We start from the raw sequence: 18,974 nt of genomic DNA, 5'->3' as shown, positions 1-18,974 counted from the left end.
GTACATTGCTGGCCGTCCGTCCACACCCTTACACATTTTCCTGCACCAGCAGAGGGTGAGTACTGCGTGGAGTAATGAGAGGGCAAATTCAAACCAACATCCCAGCCTTCACAGCTCCGTGCTCTCCTGCCACCAGTGTCGCCCCAATCTACTCAGGTACACACTGTGCCCAGGTGGGCCTGGCAGTGGCGTTATTGCCTCTGCGACCTGATAGCACCATGACAGATGCCAGGTCCAACAGGAGCTGGCAGCTTGCCACGGGGAATACAAACACACACTCATGCAATCCGCGACGAGCTGTATTGCTGGTACAGTGTGTGCTGGCTGTAACAGTTCAACCCCCTCGCTTGCTTGGGTGTAAAAATATTGTGCAGAGTTTTAGTGTTGTGAGAGCACGATCATGCACTTTCAAGACCTAAAAAAACTTTCACAAACAAAAAGTGTGAATGTATTTTTTTTCCGTTCCACATGTCTGAAGTGTTCCCTCCATCTCTCTCAGAGCTGTCAGTGCTTCTGCACAGGGAGCTGAGTGACAGAGACACAACAGGGGCATAATAAAAAAGTCTGGAGTTTCTTAAAACTCTTCAGTAAAACTACTATTAGGCTTTGGGGATATGCGCAACGATACACAGTGACATTGCCTTTAAGGTGCTCTGAAGTGTCAAAACCACCAAGGGAAGCAGGGGAGCTTTTGAACACATATCTGCAATACTGATCGAATACTTGGATGACCTTGGTTTTGAGAAATAAGGACACAAAGTCTATAAAGTACTTATTTATTTAGAGCAAACCCTTAATTCCCACATTGCCCCTTTGTTTTTCTACATCCTTTTTAAAATGTCATTGTGTAGCTTTTATTTAAAACCCCACTACAACAAATCTCATCCATACCCATAATTTGTCACAAGACACTCATACATCAGGTTTATGTAGCATTGCGTGTCATCCGTCATCATGTTCATACTGCTATAAAAGCGCAGCTCTGTTTGTACGACTAGACTGAAGGTCTCTTTAAAAACATTTTGTTCACTGACACGTTGTTAAGTGCAGACCTGTTGTAGACAAGATGTGACTGATATGAGGTTGAGCAATAAAGTTACCTGTTTTTCCACAGCAGCCAAAGCGACCCAGGCATTCTTTATGAGCACCTAAACCACACTTGGAGCACAAATAGCCCTGGTTAAAGACGCCCCTGTAGACACAAGAACAGGAGAATTCATGACACAGAAAGCACAGTCATAACAGTGCAAACAATGCAAAGAATAGCAAAATTGCTGTAACACTTATGGAAAACAATGGATTTAAGTTGCATGTCCAGAGGCAGTTAAAAGGTTTAGTGTTGTGCAGAACAGGTTAAGTACATTTTCTGTCAGGGTTAACAGGACGTGCAGTTTGTACGTGCAGTGCAGCATGTACAGGTAATTTATGGTGTCTGAAGGTGCAGTGTTCTGCTTCAGATTACCATGCTAGCATGATTGCCATATTTCACAGTGTACACTATTAACTTGGTGATCCTCCAACTTCTACTGCTTACTTAAGTCTCCTACTTGTTGCATCACTATGACACTGACATCTGTGGTGTTGGGTAAAATATCTCAACAACCATTGGATGGATTGTCATTAAATTTAGTGCACCTATTCTTTTTCCTTGTTGTTCTTTCTTTGTTTTATTCTTTTAAGTATAGCTCTTGAAGTCATCCACATCTTAGGTTGAATTCAAATCCATGATGTACCACCTCGGCCAACCAAGATGCCAGCTTAAACAGAGGGTAATTCTACAACTTTTAACTTCAAACTAATGAAACTAATGAAGATGATGTAGTTACATCAGCTTACAGCAACTAGCCACATCATTAAAACCACTGACCAGGACAATTCAGACTTCTGCTGGGAAAACCTTTGGGTCCTGGAATTCATGTGGCTGTTACTCTGGCATATACCAACCATCTATAAACATTGTTCCAGATCCTAATGTGGTTTGACATCCATGAGATGCACCAGAACAAGCCTGATCCACTGGTGAGCCACAACCCATAAGACCCAAATAATCCACTGCCAACATGCAGGTGCCAGACACCACAGGACACCCCTGCAGGTCCACGGCCTGACAGTTCAGAGCTGTTTTAGCAGTACACGGGGGCCAACACAATGTCAGGCAGGGGGTTTTAATGTTGTGGCTGGTTGGTGTACATCTACATTAAAGATACTGAAAAGCAAAATGAAATGCTACACTATATCTCAGAGCTAAACATTTGCACACACGTGAATGCAAGAGTGTGTTGCTCTGCTTTTGTTTGCATAACCATCTCAGGGCACTTATTAAAATGACAAGAAAGCAAAGGCTAATCTCTGGCTAATTGTCATACATTTAAACAGTGAATTTAAACCATTACCATAATGAATCTTCATCTTTCATACGAAATCACATGTCAGGAAGTTTAACAAGGTTTAATGAATATTCTCCTTGGGTGCATCTGGGAAATTTTATGACCACATCAAAGCTAAAATGTGTATTCCTACATGCAAGTGTCTACAGAGCTGATAGAAAACTTTCTTCCGAGAAATGCAATCACGTTTTATAACATCATGACATGTATATCGTACAATTACAGAATACATTTGTTTCATTTGACTGTATTAGTAACTTTTAATTAAGAACTGAATTCCTGTTTCTTTGTCATTCAAATAAAACACACTCTGACAGCTCTGAAACCAAGAGCTCTCGGAGAACATCCCGAATACAATAGTCCAAAGGAGGAATGACTATGTAAAGAAAAACTTCAGAAATCATTTTTAAAAATGCAATGTGATGTCCTCAAAAAGAAAAGCTGCTCTTCAGACACTTCTTTATTCTTGTTTTTCACTTATTTTATCCTCAGAAAATGTTGGTGAATCCACTGCCTGGCTCTGTATATTCACAGAGCAATAATCTTGTCCCCCTTCCCCATCCATCGCCTTGAACGAGTGCTGAAGTGTGACAGACATTTTTCTTCACCGTCTTCGGTAGGTGAAACCACTCAGTCGTTCCCGCTGTGAGAAAGACCATGAGGCGCAGTCCTTTGGGTGCCGATACCATTCAGCAAATTCAAAAGGAACTTTGTGTAACTAAGGCACATGTGCAGAGGAAGAGAGGAGTAAAGGCAAAGTGACGAATAGATTTTTAGGGTACACTGGAGAGGAATACGAAGAGCGGAGGCCTTTCAAAGGAGTCCTGACAGTTGTTTGAAGGGAAAGGGTCTACATCTCATCCTCAGTCTTTACGTTTGACGATAGCCTTGAAGAGTTTTTGTGCTGCTTCTACTCTGCGAGCGTTTGTGTGTTTGCATGAATAATAACTAGCCTCTTACCTCAGCAGCATGTGGCAAGAGTTGCAGGAGGTGATTCTTTCGAAGGTGTGCATGCGAAACTCGTGGAAGTTGTTATTCGCATTCTCAGGATGAATGTTTGATCTAAACAAGATGGAAAACACAACAAACATTAGACTCCTGAAAAATCTCAGTTTGAAGCATGTAAATGAGAAAGTTCAGGCAATGAATTAGCTCTGAAATGCTTTTCTAAACTGAGAAGATCCAAGCAAATAAGGAAAACCTAATAATGTGGAACCTGGAAGTATCATACAGCAATAACATATGAATTATAGGTAGTGCATGCCAAGTTTTACAGAGCAATTTTCAAGGTACAGAATGGGAAATGAGGAACCTAAAATGTGGTTAACAGAATAAATTATGAGGGAATACTGATGGCTCAAAGCTTTTGCCTAACACACCCACATGTACTACAATAAACAATGTCCACTGTTGTCAGTCGTACTACAAGTTATTTTCACCGAATTATTGAATGAAAATGAAATCATGCTTGTTGCCCAATTTGATACACTTTTCAAACAGCTGTGCTCTTTGATGAAAACGTCAATTTTCAAAGCAAAAAGAAGTATTTTTTTCACTCATAATTGCAGCCAACAAACTCTTCCATGGCTACAGTAACATTTCACTGATATGCTTCTTTGAAGTGGGAAGAAGAGAATTGCAAGCAGACAGGCGAGGTCTGCTTGAAATGAACACAAGAGGTGCTCTTGGCCCCTTGGGACATGGTTGCATGTGTGTGGAGGAAGGTGAGAAAGAAAGATAGAAGGAGGCAAAGAAGGAAAGAAAGAAATTGTCAGTGTTTGCCCATATATTCAAATTCAAGGGGGTGCTTCCTTTGATTTCACTGCTCCAATTGCAAGCCATGCTGACAATGTTTACATATATTCGTCTTTCTGCGTCACATACACATGTGCTTCTCCTTGAACTCCAAGAATTAGTCAAACTGAAGGGATACAACATGTTTTATGGAAAGTTGGACAAATAAAGCTGAGATGGAAGAACGTTTTAAAGAAGAAGGATGTTTGGTAAAAAGAGAACTTCAGGGTCGTCCTCTCTTGTGTCCTGAGGTCAGCCAAGGTATACACTTGTAAGTAAATACTGTTATTAGCTAGAAATGGCTTCCCTTGTTCCTTTTCCAATGCAAGCTGTTTGTACAGCCTACGCTTGCACTGAGAGAAAGCCACTTGAATTTAAAGGACTAAAATCATAGTAATACAATATAGCTTCATTCAGAGTCCTTTTCTTTCAAGGATAAATTGCTCACTCTGTGGTCTTTTAGCAACAGTTCATCTTGAGTTTCCATGTGAAGAGATGTGATACCCACCCCTCATGGTTGCTGAATTTTAGTCAGGCAGCAAAAGGTGGGTGGTTTGAAAATATAGGCAGCACACGAGAGAACAACTGTTCACAGATCAGCTATTAAGCATCGCTGTGGGAGCATGTGATTGTTTGGCAACGCCTCTCTATTCTCTCAGCTCGTTAATTCAGCCCCAAAAGTTAATCAACCAAAGCTCCTGTTTTCTCAAGTCTCACATCACACAACACTTCATCTTCTTAATCCTCGTCTTTCACTTCTTGTTAAGGCCTGTTGCTTTTCTTGCTGCCTGAATTTTTTTCTTTTTAATTTCTATATTTGAACTGAAATTGCACTTCCTAAAAAGCCTCACTGCTCTCACCTCACTGCTGCTGCTTCCAATGGCAGTCAGTGTAACAATAATCTAATCCAATAACACTTACCTCAGCTCTAACCAGAGAAGATCCAGGGGGACTAGGAGGATTTAGGTTTGGCCTGTGGTATTTTTAGAAATTATGCAGTAAAGGTTTCAGGACTAAAACAGCAAAACCAACACGGATCATGAAAAGGGGTTGTGCTTGGACAACACTATTTCCCTGATAGCAGAGAGACTGAAATCACACACATTTTATGGACTTCATGGAAATTGGAGTACATCTCAGTTTTTATTGGAAATCTATTTATGATCATCCATGTCTCATGTATAAAGATATAATCTTGTTTGTCCAATGAGATTTTTATTGAGAAATGTAATTATACACTGATTATTTATATAGGGATGTAAAGAAACCTTGAACAGATTCATCGATGCCAACAAATGTTATCCTGCAGCATTATCCTGAAATTAAGTATTCCTTGTTTTTCACATTTTTTAAAAAGCTTTTACAATCTAAAAATCCTGTTTGCTGTTAGAAAAAATGCAGCCTCAGTTCAGTTTTGTACTGGCTTTACTTTTCAGACCTGAAAGCTACGTCCATATTTCATATACAGTTAAAATTATTATATATTTAGCTTCAGGCATGTATTAACTACTTGTGTGTGTGTGTGTCTGAGTGTGTGTGAGTGCAACAAACAACGAACAAAATTGAAGTCAGTCTTCAACTTACTTTTACTACATCAGTTGTACTATTTGTAAGCTTTACAATTCTCCCTTCTTGCACACGCTTTCAATGTTTTTCTTTGCCGCTCTAATGAGACATATTCTCAGGTTTTCCTTTGCCTTGATGATCAAAATGATGGTTGTCCTAATTTAACGGAATCACAGTTTCATTTCATGGTTTGAAATTAGGGAATTAAGTCCTACTTGACTCTAGGCACCTTACTGGAGATGGAACAGGATTCATACATGAGCAATACTCACATAACTCCGAACAAACCTTCATTTTACAGCGTCTTTTCATTTGTGGTTTTATTTCACTAGCGCTGTAAGTTTAATAATACACAAATACTTGATTAGAAATCTACTGTAGTTATATTAATTAAGTGCTGCCCTGTACACCATGTGTCACCATTGTGAGAGACAGCATGGTTGGTAGAGTTATTCTTCTACAGTTCCATTTGTCCCTCTTGGAACTACTTTGACAGTCACTTTGGGTGAATTTGGATCCAGTTCAGGATGAAAACTGGTTGATGCAGTTTGACAACATACACCTGATGCTTTCATTAAATTTAGTCACATGTGCTGTCTCTTTAAAAAGTTTAGTGTCAGTGCTTGTCATTATCTGCTCATCTTTGTGTCACAGTGTCGTGTGCCTTACAAATCATCAAGTGGCCTTTCTTGAATAACAGGATGAGCAACTTCTGTTGTTTTGATGCTGTGACAAAATGCAACTGGGACAACGAGACACAAACACTCTTATCACAGCGTCAGGCTAGACAGACGCATACACACACACACACACACACACACACACACAGAAAGTACACACTCACATGGCCATGCCAAACTGGTCCTGCCACTTTTTTTTCATCTCTTTGGTCTTGAAGAAGAACTCAAAGCCGCTCTGGCCCTGGTTGTGCGTGAGGTAGAATCCGTAGGACCACTGCAACAGGACAGAAAAAGATGCATTTGAAACAGAAAATACAACAACGGCGAATAAATAAATGGAGGGTTTGAGTGAAAGACAAACAGAGCAGGAGGGAGCAGGAGCTGAACGAAACAGGATGCAGGGAGACAGATGGAGACAAAGAGATGCAAAATGAAAGAGGGATGCCTCGGGGAGAGCGAACACAAAGACTGAAGGGTTGGAGGGTGGAAGAACTGACAGACTGAGACAAACATAGAGGAAGCGTGAAGGAGAGGAGAGGAGTGTGAGGTAGCTATGCCATATAACTGCTGGGCATCAGACAGCATGCACAGACCCAAGTAGTGAGTGGGCCTGTAATCAGCTACCATTATCCACTTCAAAGGCTAAACATTAGTCCATTAGCCTCTGCGTCAACACAGGCATGTGTTTTTTAGATAGCCTCACTAAACAGATGCTTGTGAGATGCACTTTTTATGGCTCCTTGTTGTGGTTTTGAACTTCTAGCTCTCAGCGCTGAAGGCTAAAAACACGCCAAGCTCACAGTGCTGTCAGGGAGGCACAGCGGCTCATCTTTTCCACTGAATGAAAAGAGAAAAGGAAAGCAGTGCTCTACAGAGACATTCCCAGTGGACACCAAGACTTGTGCTCAGCAAAGATATCATCTAGCTACCAATTTGTAAAGAGGAGGAGGTGTTTGTCTGTCCTTCTGTCAGTTTTTATCTTTTTACTGGGTTTATCTCTCGCATTTAAAAGGGTTACACTCCCAGGAAGATCATGTAATGTAAGTTTTTATGGAAATTCCCAAAATACACATGAACTTTTTTTGCACTTGTCTGGAAACAGATGTGCTGGTGTGGTGCTGCAGGGGTTAGCACTGTTGTCTTACTGTAAGAAGATTGCATGGTTTGATCCTTTCTGTGGGGGGTTTGCATGTTCTTCTGTGCCTGCTTGGGTGATCAGGTTTCACCTCAAAGTGCAAAGACATGCATGGTCATCTAATTGGTGATTCTAAATTGGCCCTAGGACTGATTGTTCATGATCGTCTGTCTCTGAGTTTGCCTTGCGATGGACCTCTGGCCTAAAATCAGCTGAGAAACCCTCTACAGCATAAAGTAGGTACAGTTAATGGATACGCTACCCTTCAAAACTTTGACATCACTTAGAAAAGAAAGAAAAGCATATTTTTTTCAATGAAGATAACATTAAATTAATCAGAAATACAGTCTAGACATTGCTAATGTGGCAAATGACTATTCTGGTTTTTAATGGAATATCTCCATAGGGGTACAGAGGAACATTTCCAGCAACCATCACTCCTGTGTTCTAATGGTTCAGTGTGTTAGCTAATTGCGTTGAAAGGCTAATTGATGATTAGGAAACCCTTGTCCAATAATGTTAGCACATCAATAAAAATGTGAGTTTTCATGGAAAACATTAAATTGCCTGGGAGACCACAAACTTTTGAACGGTAGTGTACATAGATGGAAACAGGTGCCAACTGTGGCCTAAAAAGACGCTATGAGAGCAGTGACAGTTAGCTAAAGCAGTTAAGCTGTAAAACCAAAACAATGTACGAAAAGACACTAACAGTTTTCTGCTGTTTGTCTATGAGCAACACCCTCCACCTGTTATTTGTTGTAAACATTCAAACCATTGACTTTAGCGAAAAAAAATGAAAAAATGGTTTCAATACAAATGACAGCAACTGGACAAACTTCCCTGCTTGCATCGTCTCAAAGATTAGACTTTGAGACCATTAACTCTAGATGACTTGCATATAAATGCGATAAAGGTTCTGCTTACTGTTTTGCTCAGACACTCATTTCCAACATCTCTAACCTAAATATGTAATCAAACAAACTGCATTTTATCCATCATGTCAAATGTGAATGACACTGAGTTGGCTGCAACTGTCATAAAATACATCCATATAAACCCATATGGGTCTAAGCCTACTAATGTCTGCTATTTACAGCATCGTTATTACCCAAATCATTGTTTCCTGGCACGCCTTAGATATCATTCCTCATTATGATTGGCAATATTTTTCCCCACTTGGCACTTAGTATTCACTGTGTGTACGTGTGTAGTCAGGCCCAAAGCGAGGTTTAATGATAACACCATCTGGGAGGAGGCAGACTGTTCTAGTCTGACACTGTTTCCGTATGATGCTGGTAAATGAACAAGACGCTGTAAAACATGTGCTGGAACAAGCATGTACCAAATTATTTAAGAGTCTTTTCTGTTGATTAGTTTGATATTGTTTGTGTTAGGAATGACTTTTGCATGTGACTCCTTTCAGCAGCACATTGGGGGATTGAGAGCACAAAAGGCAGCGGTGGGGCGGAGAGGTTGTTCCAGGTGCTTATAAAATCCTGTCAAGAAGCAAGTTGACTCAATTTTCTTTCAATTTTATGAACCTGCATTTATCTGATGAATTGTTATGGCTGCTCATTAGGCAGAAGTAGCACTGTTAATTGGTTTGTCAGGAGTCCAACATGGTTTTGGAGCTTTGCTGACTCACTCATAAAGAGGCAATAATGGGCTCAACAGTGCAAGACTTGCCTCCATTATAGCTGACTGGTTGTTATATGAGATGCTTGTTTTGTTCTTTTTATTTCACAGCACATTAATAAGCAAGTTTTGTTACTGTTTTATCAGTTCTACAAGCTGTTTATTAGAACAACAGTGAAGTTCACCCTCATGCGGAATAAACTCCCTACTTTGTCCTAAGAGGATGGACTACATGGCATACAGCCCTGGGTGAAATTAAATGTCATCCAAAGCTCTTTTAGCTCTTATAAAATCACTGTAAATCACAGCTTTAAGTGGGTTATTGCTTTTTGAAAATGATAACACACCATAAAATTAAAAGCTAAATGTTAAAGACATATTTTCTTTGTCAGTTAATGAGCTGAATCACTGTGGATTCAAAGTTACTCCAACCATCAGTCAAGACAATAGGTTTCTTTATTATAGGTAAAAATAAAAGTTAGGAAAATGTTACAAGCGTGAATCACACTGTTAACTGTTGTAATAAGCTGTTTTCTTTGGATTTAAATTCAACGCCCTTGTTTTCACTGTTTAAAGTTCTCCATTTCTGTATAATACAAAAGGTAGAAATGTGTCTTGACAGTTTTGAGCACTTGAGAGCAATATACTGTATGTAGTCTGCAAGGCAGGCAAGAAAAATTTCCAGTTTTGTTTGTTTTTGACATTAACTCGATTTAATTGAGGCTAATGTTTCCACAAGTCTGAGGTAAAACATCATCACTGTGGCCTTGCCAAAAGTGGAATCGAGTTACTCTCTTGGAACCGAAAATGAAATGTTCACTAGAGATGTGCTGCCTCCAAAAAACAGAAAAGAAGAGAAAAATAAAGAAAAGGTGAAATGACTGAGGGATGTGCCAATATCTTTTCCAAGGTGAGAGCCAGATCTGAAAGTTGAAAAACATGTACCTTGGCAGGTACATGTTGGAGGTTGAAATCACCTGGGAGGCCTACTCATGCACAGTGTTGGGGAATCCAAACCAGACCATGTTGTACAATACAATGAATTTCCCATGACTTACCATGATAGAATCCAAGCACTCCTACTCAACACTGATCCTACACTGTATTTTCTGTATTACTTTTGTTTTTCTGGATGAGTACTGCAATGTTATCTATTTCTGTGATGTGTTACATCTGTAAAATTCTTTTATATATTCCCTCAGTTTCCCAGATCTGACATTAAATTGCCTGGTGTACACCTGTCAGACTTCTACAACACTCTGGAAACACCATAGCCCTTAAAAACTATGTGTGGAAAAACACTCCTGAAACTCCTTCAAACAGCAGGGCGTTTATTGCAATGAACACTGCAGTTTATGCTCATAACAATAATTAATATTCACCTTAACAGTCTATGGAACAACATCCATAAAGATTCTCATACATTCATCATTATTAATATTACACTTGGGTTTTGGTTGATTTCCTTTCCTTGTCAGGCTAAAAAGTCTCACCATAATGACATTTCGACCATTAGAGGCCCAGCTTACAGACATTTTACACCAAACTATGAATCAAATACTCTAAAAATGCTTGTGTGTGTGCATACCTTTCGGTTCTCCTTGTCTGATGTGGGGTTGTTGGTGATCTTGAAGAGGTGCAGGTCAATCACTTCTTTCATTTCATAGTTGTCTCCTCGCCGCTTACAGACAATGACGGCTGCATCGAACAGGAAGATGTGCCTGCAGTTCAAAGATGTCAGAATCATTGAAAAAACTTTACTCAGTGGTTGATAATTTATTATTTTTTGTCCATTGTATTTTGGGTAGTCATGTGACTTGCAGTATCAGGCGTGCATCTGATTGATTCTATATTATCACTTGTCCTGAACTGTGTGATCACAACCACATTTTTAAAAAGGAACTTTAAACGAGGCTTTACACATTTTTCTGTCTGCTTACGTAGATACTCAAGCGAGCTGTTGTTCTAAGGCAAAGGAGGCAGTTCATCATGTCAGGTGACCTGTGTTTTGACAAAGATAATCCTTGACAATAAGACTAACAATACAACATCTGTCTGATGGAAAAACTGCAGTGTGCATTCCTGTGGAAGCCCAGTATTCATGCATACACTTAACGTCTGCAAATGCAGTTTCGTTTTTATTATTGTAGATCATACATGACTGGGGCATCAGCTAAATTCCAAAAACATGACTTGTACTGTGTATGTAATTCACGAGTATTGACTTTATGTTGTACAAAACACACAGGTTTAGTGGCTTAAACTAATGCATAGTCTGGCAGGTTTCCAACCACAGCACCTGATTCCAGTTCAACTTCAGTTATTTAGTCAACCAACATATCAACCTGACATCTCACCTGTCCTGTTTAGCTCGTTTGTCCACCGAGGCCACCCGTACCTCCCCGTCACCTTTGGGTCTCCCGTAGTTACTCAGAGGCTGATTCTACAGCAGAAGAGAAAAGACAAAGTTGGGCTGTGATCTGGCAGGAATAACAGCCTTTTTCCAAAGCCCTGTGTAAACGATACCAGCATCTCATTATTTGGACAAAACATGTGGCTTACCAGGTTTTCGATGGACTTCTGATACTGATCTATTTCTCGCAGCGTCTCATTGTCTCTCTTGACTTCATTAACATACTGAGCCAAGTCCTGCACACACATCAGGAAACAATAAAACATCTCTTTTAATTTAGTTACACACAGTGCAGCTGGACATGCTGCACTGTATGTAACACCCTTTGCACAGTTTTCACTTCACCACACAGGCTTGTAAACTCCAAGAGACCATGTATGATATTCTGCTTTACAAATAGAGAGTGACTTGACTTTCAGCTTTCAGTTTTACTGAGCAGCTTTACAGGGTTACAAAATCACCATGAAAAGCTGTATTAAAATGAATTTAATTTATGTATGACTTGCAATGAAGTGCAGTTTTCTGATGGTCACTTTCCACAAAGTTGTTCTTTCTTTAACAGATAACACATTATTTAGGAAACCACAATAAGCTTCCATGACATTATTACCGTTAAAGGTGCCATAAACAAAGACAAGATATATTTAAATATCATTGTGTGTATTCTGGAAGTCCAACAAAAATAAGCAATTTTTCAAACTACTTTAAATCCTGCATAGTTTATATCTATATTTGCGAACTTGCACTCTTCTTTTTCACAGTTTTTGTTGGTGCATTTCGACATTTCTTGGCATGTTACTGCCACCAAATGTTGAGTTGAAGAACAGCATGAAGCCTGAAGCAGAGCTGTGTATCGCACATCTCGTAGTTTTACGTATGCGTGTTCCTCCTAGTGCACTTCACATGAATTATTTACTGTTTACTGCTTGATTAAAGTGATGCTGACGCTGTGGTGGGCCTTTCGCTCAATGCACACTGGGATAAGACTGTGAAAGACGACAAACTGGACAAGCTGATGGCGTACCTTCATGGCATCTAAAGCCGTCCGTAGATTACTCTTGTCAGTGGCATCATGAGTGTGCTTCACCAGCTCCTATTGGGCAAAAACAAACCACACACAAAAAAACCCCAGAAAATGTAAAAATGAAGGAAAAGTTGTCTGTCAATCACAAAATAAAGATACATGTAATATTCATGAACACTGTTATCCTGCACGCATACAGTACCGCCACATGCCACACATGAATGTGCGGCTTTGCCTCTAGATATGAAATGAAAAAGGTTTGCTGCAAAAAGAACCTCGTCCTGAAATAAATCAGATAGTGTGTATGTGTGTGCACTCATCTATTGCAGGTGTGTGTGTGTGCGCAGTGTGTATCTGAAATTGCTTGCCAGTGCCTAGTTGCAGCGTAAACAAGACATCTAGACCTCAGCAGTGGAGGATAAGGAAGGATGCCATGCATGTCCTTCATACAGGCACACAAACACTGTGTCCACACAGATACACACTGAGCCGCTAAGGGAGATATATATGTCTGCTTGGCACTGCTCAAATCCCTGGTGTCAGTCAAGCTCAACCTGGGCATTATTATCACTAGCAAGACGACAGAGGCCTATTTATCAAGGCTTGCTCCCACCTCCACACATCCACAGAGATACAGGGGAAGGGAGTGGTCACACTGATAGCAGGGACCATACATGATGGACTCATTGAGGGAATCGTGTTGCTGCACGTTCGGGGGGAAGAGAAATGATGAGCAGAGGCAGCAAGGAAGAAAGAGCGAGAGATTGATGACAAAAAAGGAGAGAAAGAAACAGCAAAAGAGAGGTACTCGGGGAGCGAGGGGAAGTGACAAGACATTAGTTGTACAGATTCGGGTTGTCACCATGTGGGAAAGTAACCCAGCGGATGCTTTATTCGGTGCAGCTTGCTATTACCCGGCTGTTCCACAGGGATCCCGGCCCATGTTGACACAACAGAATCACTTTGTTCCTACAGATATTTTTCCTTTTTTACTTTTGGTGTTACATTTGTGTTGCATGCAAACATGAGAGTGATGAGATCAGACGCTTTCAGAGGTTTCAGAGAGCCTAATTTGGGACGTTTTATGGAAACCTCCTGGAATCGGCACATTTCTGCCCGAGGAAAACAAGTAAATGAGCAATTTGAATTGAAAGAGCAAAGCATGCATGGCTTCCACATAGAGGAATACTGGTGTATTAACCCTGTTGTGGACACAACCTGAATGGCATTAGTAATGCTTCTATCATGCTTCACTTGCTAGGTTATAGCTATGAAAGCAAAGAAAAGTCTTTTTTTGGTTTAGGACTGAAAATAACTTGACTACTTACAATTCCTCAGCATTGAAATGTTACTAGGAGAACAGAAATGGACTTTGAAACATGTGAAATGTGGTCTGCATCCAAGTCTTGAAAATTTCCAACAGGTCATTTTAAATTCCACCATTTTCAACAGACACAAATACAGTATAAAAAATGTAATGTCCATGATTTTCATTCTTTCATCCAAAGAAATTATTGCCCATCCTCGGTTATGCAAAGGGTGATATGTTCATTCAATTGTAAGTTTTCATTTTGATTTTTTTTTTTTTTTTTTGTTTTAATCTGAAAATGACAGACGAACAGAATTCTGTTTTGGACATTTTTGTTTTGTCTGAATTTGTGAACCCTAAACTGAATACCACTCATGTACAAATTAAAATTGCCTGCTGGAAATTAGATGAAGGGAAACCACATGAATTCAGACAGATGGTTCTCGCAGTAAAATATTTCAAAGATTAACATTTGAACTTTAAGTAATCAGCTCATTTGCTTCTGTAAAAAGCCTCCTACTGCACATCAGACCACCCTGCACTCATTGCACCTCCTAGGTTTCACATTAGCATATACATAATGTAAGAATAACATAGTAAAATAAAAGAAGCAGCCAGACCATAGGCCCTCCCTATGGAGGACCTTTACAGCAGATGCAAGGAGGCAGAGCTGCTCTTGTCACATACTCACAACATTGATTTAGCTCAATTAAGCATTTGGTCTTTGCCCTATTTTACAATTTAAATCTGCTACTGTATCAAAAATGCATGTCAGACTTACTAAAATTTAAATAAACATAACAGGGCGTTATATGCATTCAATTCAAAATGCTTTACAGAAGAAGGGGTTCTCTGAGACATTGAATGTTGACATATGAAATGTTTCCATCTTCAGTGACACACTAGTAACTTCTCACTGTCTTTATCCTTAGTTTCTACACTCAGGTTTTCTCACCACATCAAATTCAGTCCTGCTTCACTTTGTCTATTTTCTCTCACCTCCTCCTTGATTGTCTCGATCAGATTATGAGCGGCTCATTTCAGAGTCACAGACACCAAGAAGCTACAGAAATAGACGAGAGGAGCCTGAAGGACGAAGGCAGGGGGAGGGGAGTGAAACGTGGTCAAGGCTGCCTCCGGTGGATGAACAGAGCAGTGACAGTGAGTCCTCTTGCTCATAAAGACTGATTGGCATTGATGGAGCCTTTGATGAATCAAAAAGTCCCTGATGGGGTTCTGCCATTCGCTAAGAGTCATCCATAAAGTCAATGAAGTCACTGTGATTTACAGTGTCATCTACAATAGCAGTAAGTGACATCTTATACAGCTGTGCAGTGTGAAATATGGGATGGAAATATAGGATGATGGATAAATATGGACAGCTTAATTACACAGCTGGTTATGCACAGTGGTGGGAGAAATTCTGATATCTTTTAGTGAGGCAAAAGCTGTGATATGACAGTATAAAATACACAGTTTTTAATAGAAGTCTTGCAGCTTAGTCTATCAATGAATTATACCTGTAATATCAAGAATTCAAATCTTTATAATGCCCAGTCACCCTTTTTCAAAAGGCTTTAAATTTACATTTATTGCTATTTTTAAAATGCAGTGACATGTAATCAGTATTTTAATGTTGCAGCTGGTCGATGTGCAGTTAATTGTGATTATATTCATAAACCAGCAGAGTAACTAGTAACCACTATTTCCAGATAAAAGTAACCCTGAGGTACAATGCATCAGTGAATCTAATCAGTCACTCTCGGCTACTAATAATGCACTCCGTAGATGCTTGATTTAATACAAATATGAAGGTAGTATAGGTGACACACATGCTCAAGCGTCATGTTTTCACTAAGAACATGAAGCTAAACCAGGAAATGATCAGATCAACATACGTACAAACGTTATCAATCTGGAGTGTGGTTCAATTTGGTTCATTTTTGTCAACTTTCTATGCATTCATTGGTGTATTTTAGTGTCATTTGTAGTATCTTTGGTCATCAGGACAATACTAAGCATGACATCTTTACAGACAAAATGATAAATCTTATTATACAGGGATCCAACATAACAATAAAATGATTCATTCACAACATAAAAAGAGTTAAATCTTTAGGGATTATCACTCAAAATGCCATACCATTTCACTTTTCACACACAAAAAATACATTTTGAGACTGTCAGATATAAACAAGATCAATATCAGCACTTTCAACTCTACATGATATATTAGTAAAGTTATGTTACAATAAATGTGATACGCTCAGTGTATTCACCCATGAATGGACAAACTGTAGAGGGTGTAACCCATTTGTTGATAAAAATGCAGTCATCCTAGGTTTGCCAACATTCCCAGCATTACCTGGAAGGCTACAACCTTACAAAAAGATGAAACACCAACTTTGTGACTGCTCAGAACAGAAACATGATCGGTAGTTTGGAGTACTTTACCTGCAGGAGGAGGTGATACTTCAAAACCCGCTGCATTGGGACCACTAGCAGATCCCTCAGTGTGAATTTGCCGTAGTTGGCTCTCTTTGAACATTCCTGTACAAAGACACAGAAAGAGAACCAATAGTGTATACATTATGTATAGACCCTATAGAGGATACCATTTCCACTGGCTCTCAATAAAAAAAGGTTTAGTTTTACATTTTTCACTTTGTAGAAACACGTGCAGTGAAAGCAGGATCGTGTTCAGGCTTAATAAAAGCTTTACAGTAATTTATGTTGTCAGCTGCAGTGACATCGCCTGCAATGCCTCGGGAACACACTTGAGGGCATTCTCTGACCACTCTGAGAAATGAACACTGGTCGGTGCAGCTGTAAATAAGCTTTCATTGATCATTTAATAAAAAGCATTAAAAAAAAAAAACCCACTTACCTCTAGCTTCATGCGCACATCCTCTCTGTTTTTGCAGATGTCATCCAGGGTGGCAATGGCTGTCTCTACATGGCTGCAGTATTTTCCATAGATCAACAATCTAAAATATATTGAACACATGAAAGACAGTAAGAAGATTAGAGAGAGGAATTGAGTGCCTACACTTTTCTGAAAATAGTGTGTAAGATTGGGTTAAGACCGACTTCATAACAAAGCTGACAGACAAATTGTTTCTAAGTTGGTCGCGCACGATACAAAGAAACCTGTCACTGCATGGTGACTTAAAACTATTAGGCTTAAGATATCATGACAGTATGATAAATTATTTGTACAGAGCTTTACAGAAATGTTAAGGGCATATGGGGACACTAGGAAAAATACAGAAATGTGACATGTTATAAAGTTCATTGTGTACCTCTCTTTGAAAGTGATGAAGATCTGGTAAAGGTTTTGGGCACTTCTATGGTGGACTGAGTCTTGGATTTCCAGAAGTAAACACTTGTGAACTTTAACCAAGTCCTGAAAAACAACAGCAAACAATGTTGATAACAATTTGTTTCCTTGTCAATTAATCGAAAGATCATTTTCTCAACTAAACGAATAATAAGAGTTTGGTCAATATGTGCAAGAAAATAATGGAAAATGTTCATCAGAGCTCCTTAAAGCCTGAGTTAGTACCATCAAATGTTGAATTTTGTGTAGTTTCTAATCGCATAACACAAAGTTAGGAAATTGGTACTATCAAAATAGCTGACTATTATTTTCTGTCTATCCAGAAATAAATTGAGCATCTGCGTTTAAAATGACATTAAAATGTCTCTTTGAATTCAATTTGTGTGTATTTTTCAACATTAACTTGTAAGTACTTCTTATAACAGGCAAACATTATCAAAATTATCATTGTCAAAAAATCTGTTGTACTAATTAGCAAATGTTAGTATGTTAACACAAAACTAACAGTAAACACAGAAACTCTCACCCTGCTTCCCAGCAACCTGCATGTTAGCATTGCCATTGTCGTGTTAGCCTTTAGCTCAAAGCACTGCAGTGCTTCTTGACAGCCTACAATGACTGTAGTTAGACTCTGTTGTGTTACAGTTTCACTGGATTTAAAACTCATTTAAAGTGTGAACCACTGTGTTCTCTTTTTTTTTAAAAAAATTAAATCAGTCTTTGTGACACTAGAATGTGAAAATAAGCCATCAGCTTTTTCACTGTTTACATCTGTGCTCCCCTTAGTGTGATTTGTCAAACTATCCTCAGTGAAAAAGTCAAAAGAAGAGTTTTGTGACCCCAAGTTGACCACAGTGAAACATGATGACTTACCGGAATATTCACAAACACCTTCTCCAACTCAGCGGCGGTAAAAAACATGGTGAGGGGCGTCATAAAGTGCTGCAGGAGAGAGAGGCGGAGAGAGAGGATGCAAGGGAATGAAACTCGTTCCTCTAGAGTAAGAGTGGGAAAGTCATTTTGCGTGAGACGCTATTATATTATGGGGCCAAGCTGCAAAGAGCTGCAGTCAGCAAAAACAAGGGGGACTGTCTGGGTCACGACAATAATCTCATTTTCAGAGTTTGCAATTTAATGATTTCCTCTCAGAAAACTCCCACCGCATAGTCACCTCTACATCTCAAAGGAGCGGCCGAGCACAAACTAAATTCCACCATCCACTTCATATCGAAAGTCATCTACTGAGACACTCCACTGGGAAATCAGGCAAGGTCTTTTTACAGACGTGAACGTACACAAGAGGGAGAAGACAAGTAGCTGTGGCTGGAGACTCAGAGATGGCAGGCCTCCTACAGTCCTGTGAAAGTGCAGGGTAAGGTGGAAAACTCCCCAAGAAAAGGGCTTTTCTCAGAGTTTTGCTCTTTAAGGGCAGTTTGTTGTAAGGTGTGCTGGGATTACTCTTTACCCACTACTACTTTCAAAAATAAAAATACATGCTTTAACTCATTTCTCTCTGGGAGTATTGTTACACTACTCATTATTATTTCCATTATACCCTAGAATGGGTCATTACAGTGAGTCAGTTTCACAATTTCTCATATTACAGGTGATAACGAGGCCAAATTGATTCGGTGTTTTGTCATTTTGTTTATAAAAACAAACCGAGTGAGACCGTTTGCACCCAAAGA

The 18,974-nt window shown here is 39.5% G+C and overlaps 1 protein-coding gene across 2 annotated transcripts in view; it reads right to left on the bottom strand.

Annotated features, from left to right (window-relative positions):
• LOC111575561 (guanine nucleotide exchange factor VAV3) overlaps positions 1-18,974 on the bottom strand; it is a 115,153-nt gene that overhangs the window by 27,723 nt on the left and 68,456 nt on the right. For both annotated transcript variants that reach the window (XM_055007070.1, XM_055007071.1), the window contains exons 7-17: positions 18,160-18,228; positions 17,249-17,352; positions 16,834-16,933; positions 16,401-16,496; positions 12,638-12,706; positions 11,763-11,849; positions 11,558-11,643; positions 10,789-10,921; positions 6,592-6,701; positions 3,348-3,449; positions 1,101-1,192 (exon numbers count right to left, since the gene is read on the bottom strand). In XM_055007070.1, coding sequence (XP_054863045.1) covers positions 1,101-1,192; positions 3,348-3,449; positions 6,592-6,701; positions 10,789-10,921; positions 11,558-11,643; positions 11,763-11,849; positions 12,638-12,706; positions 16,401-16,496; positions 16,834-16,933; positions 17,249-17,352; positions 18,160-18,228 — 1,048 coding nt within the window. The remainder of the gene's footprint in view (positions 1-1,100; positions 1,193-3,347; positions 3,450-6,591; positions 6,702-10,788; positions 10,922-11,557; positions 11,644-11,762; positions 11,850-12,637; positions 12,707-16,400; positions 16,497-16,833; positions 16,934-17,248; positions 17,353-18,159; positions 18,229-18,974) is intronic.

The sequence above is a fragment of the Amphiprion ocellaris genome, chromosome 22, assembly GCF_022539595.1.
Source record: "Amphiprion ocellaris isolate individual 3 ecotype Okinawa chromosome 22, ASM2253959v1, whole genome shotgun sequence".
NCBI lineage: Eukaryota > Metazoa > Chordata > Actinopteri > Pomacentridae > Amphiprion > Amphiprion ocellaris.
This window is presented reverse-complemented; position numbering and strand designations above follow the sequence as displayed.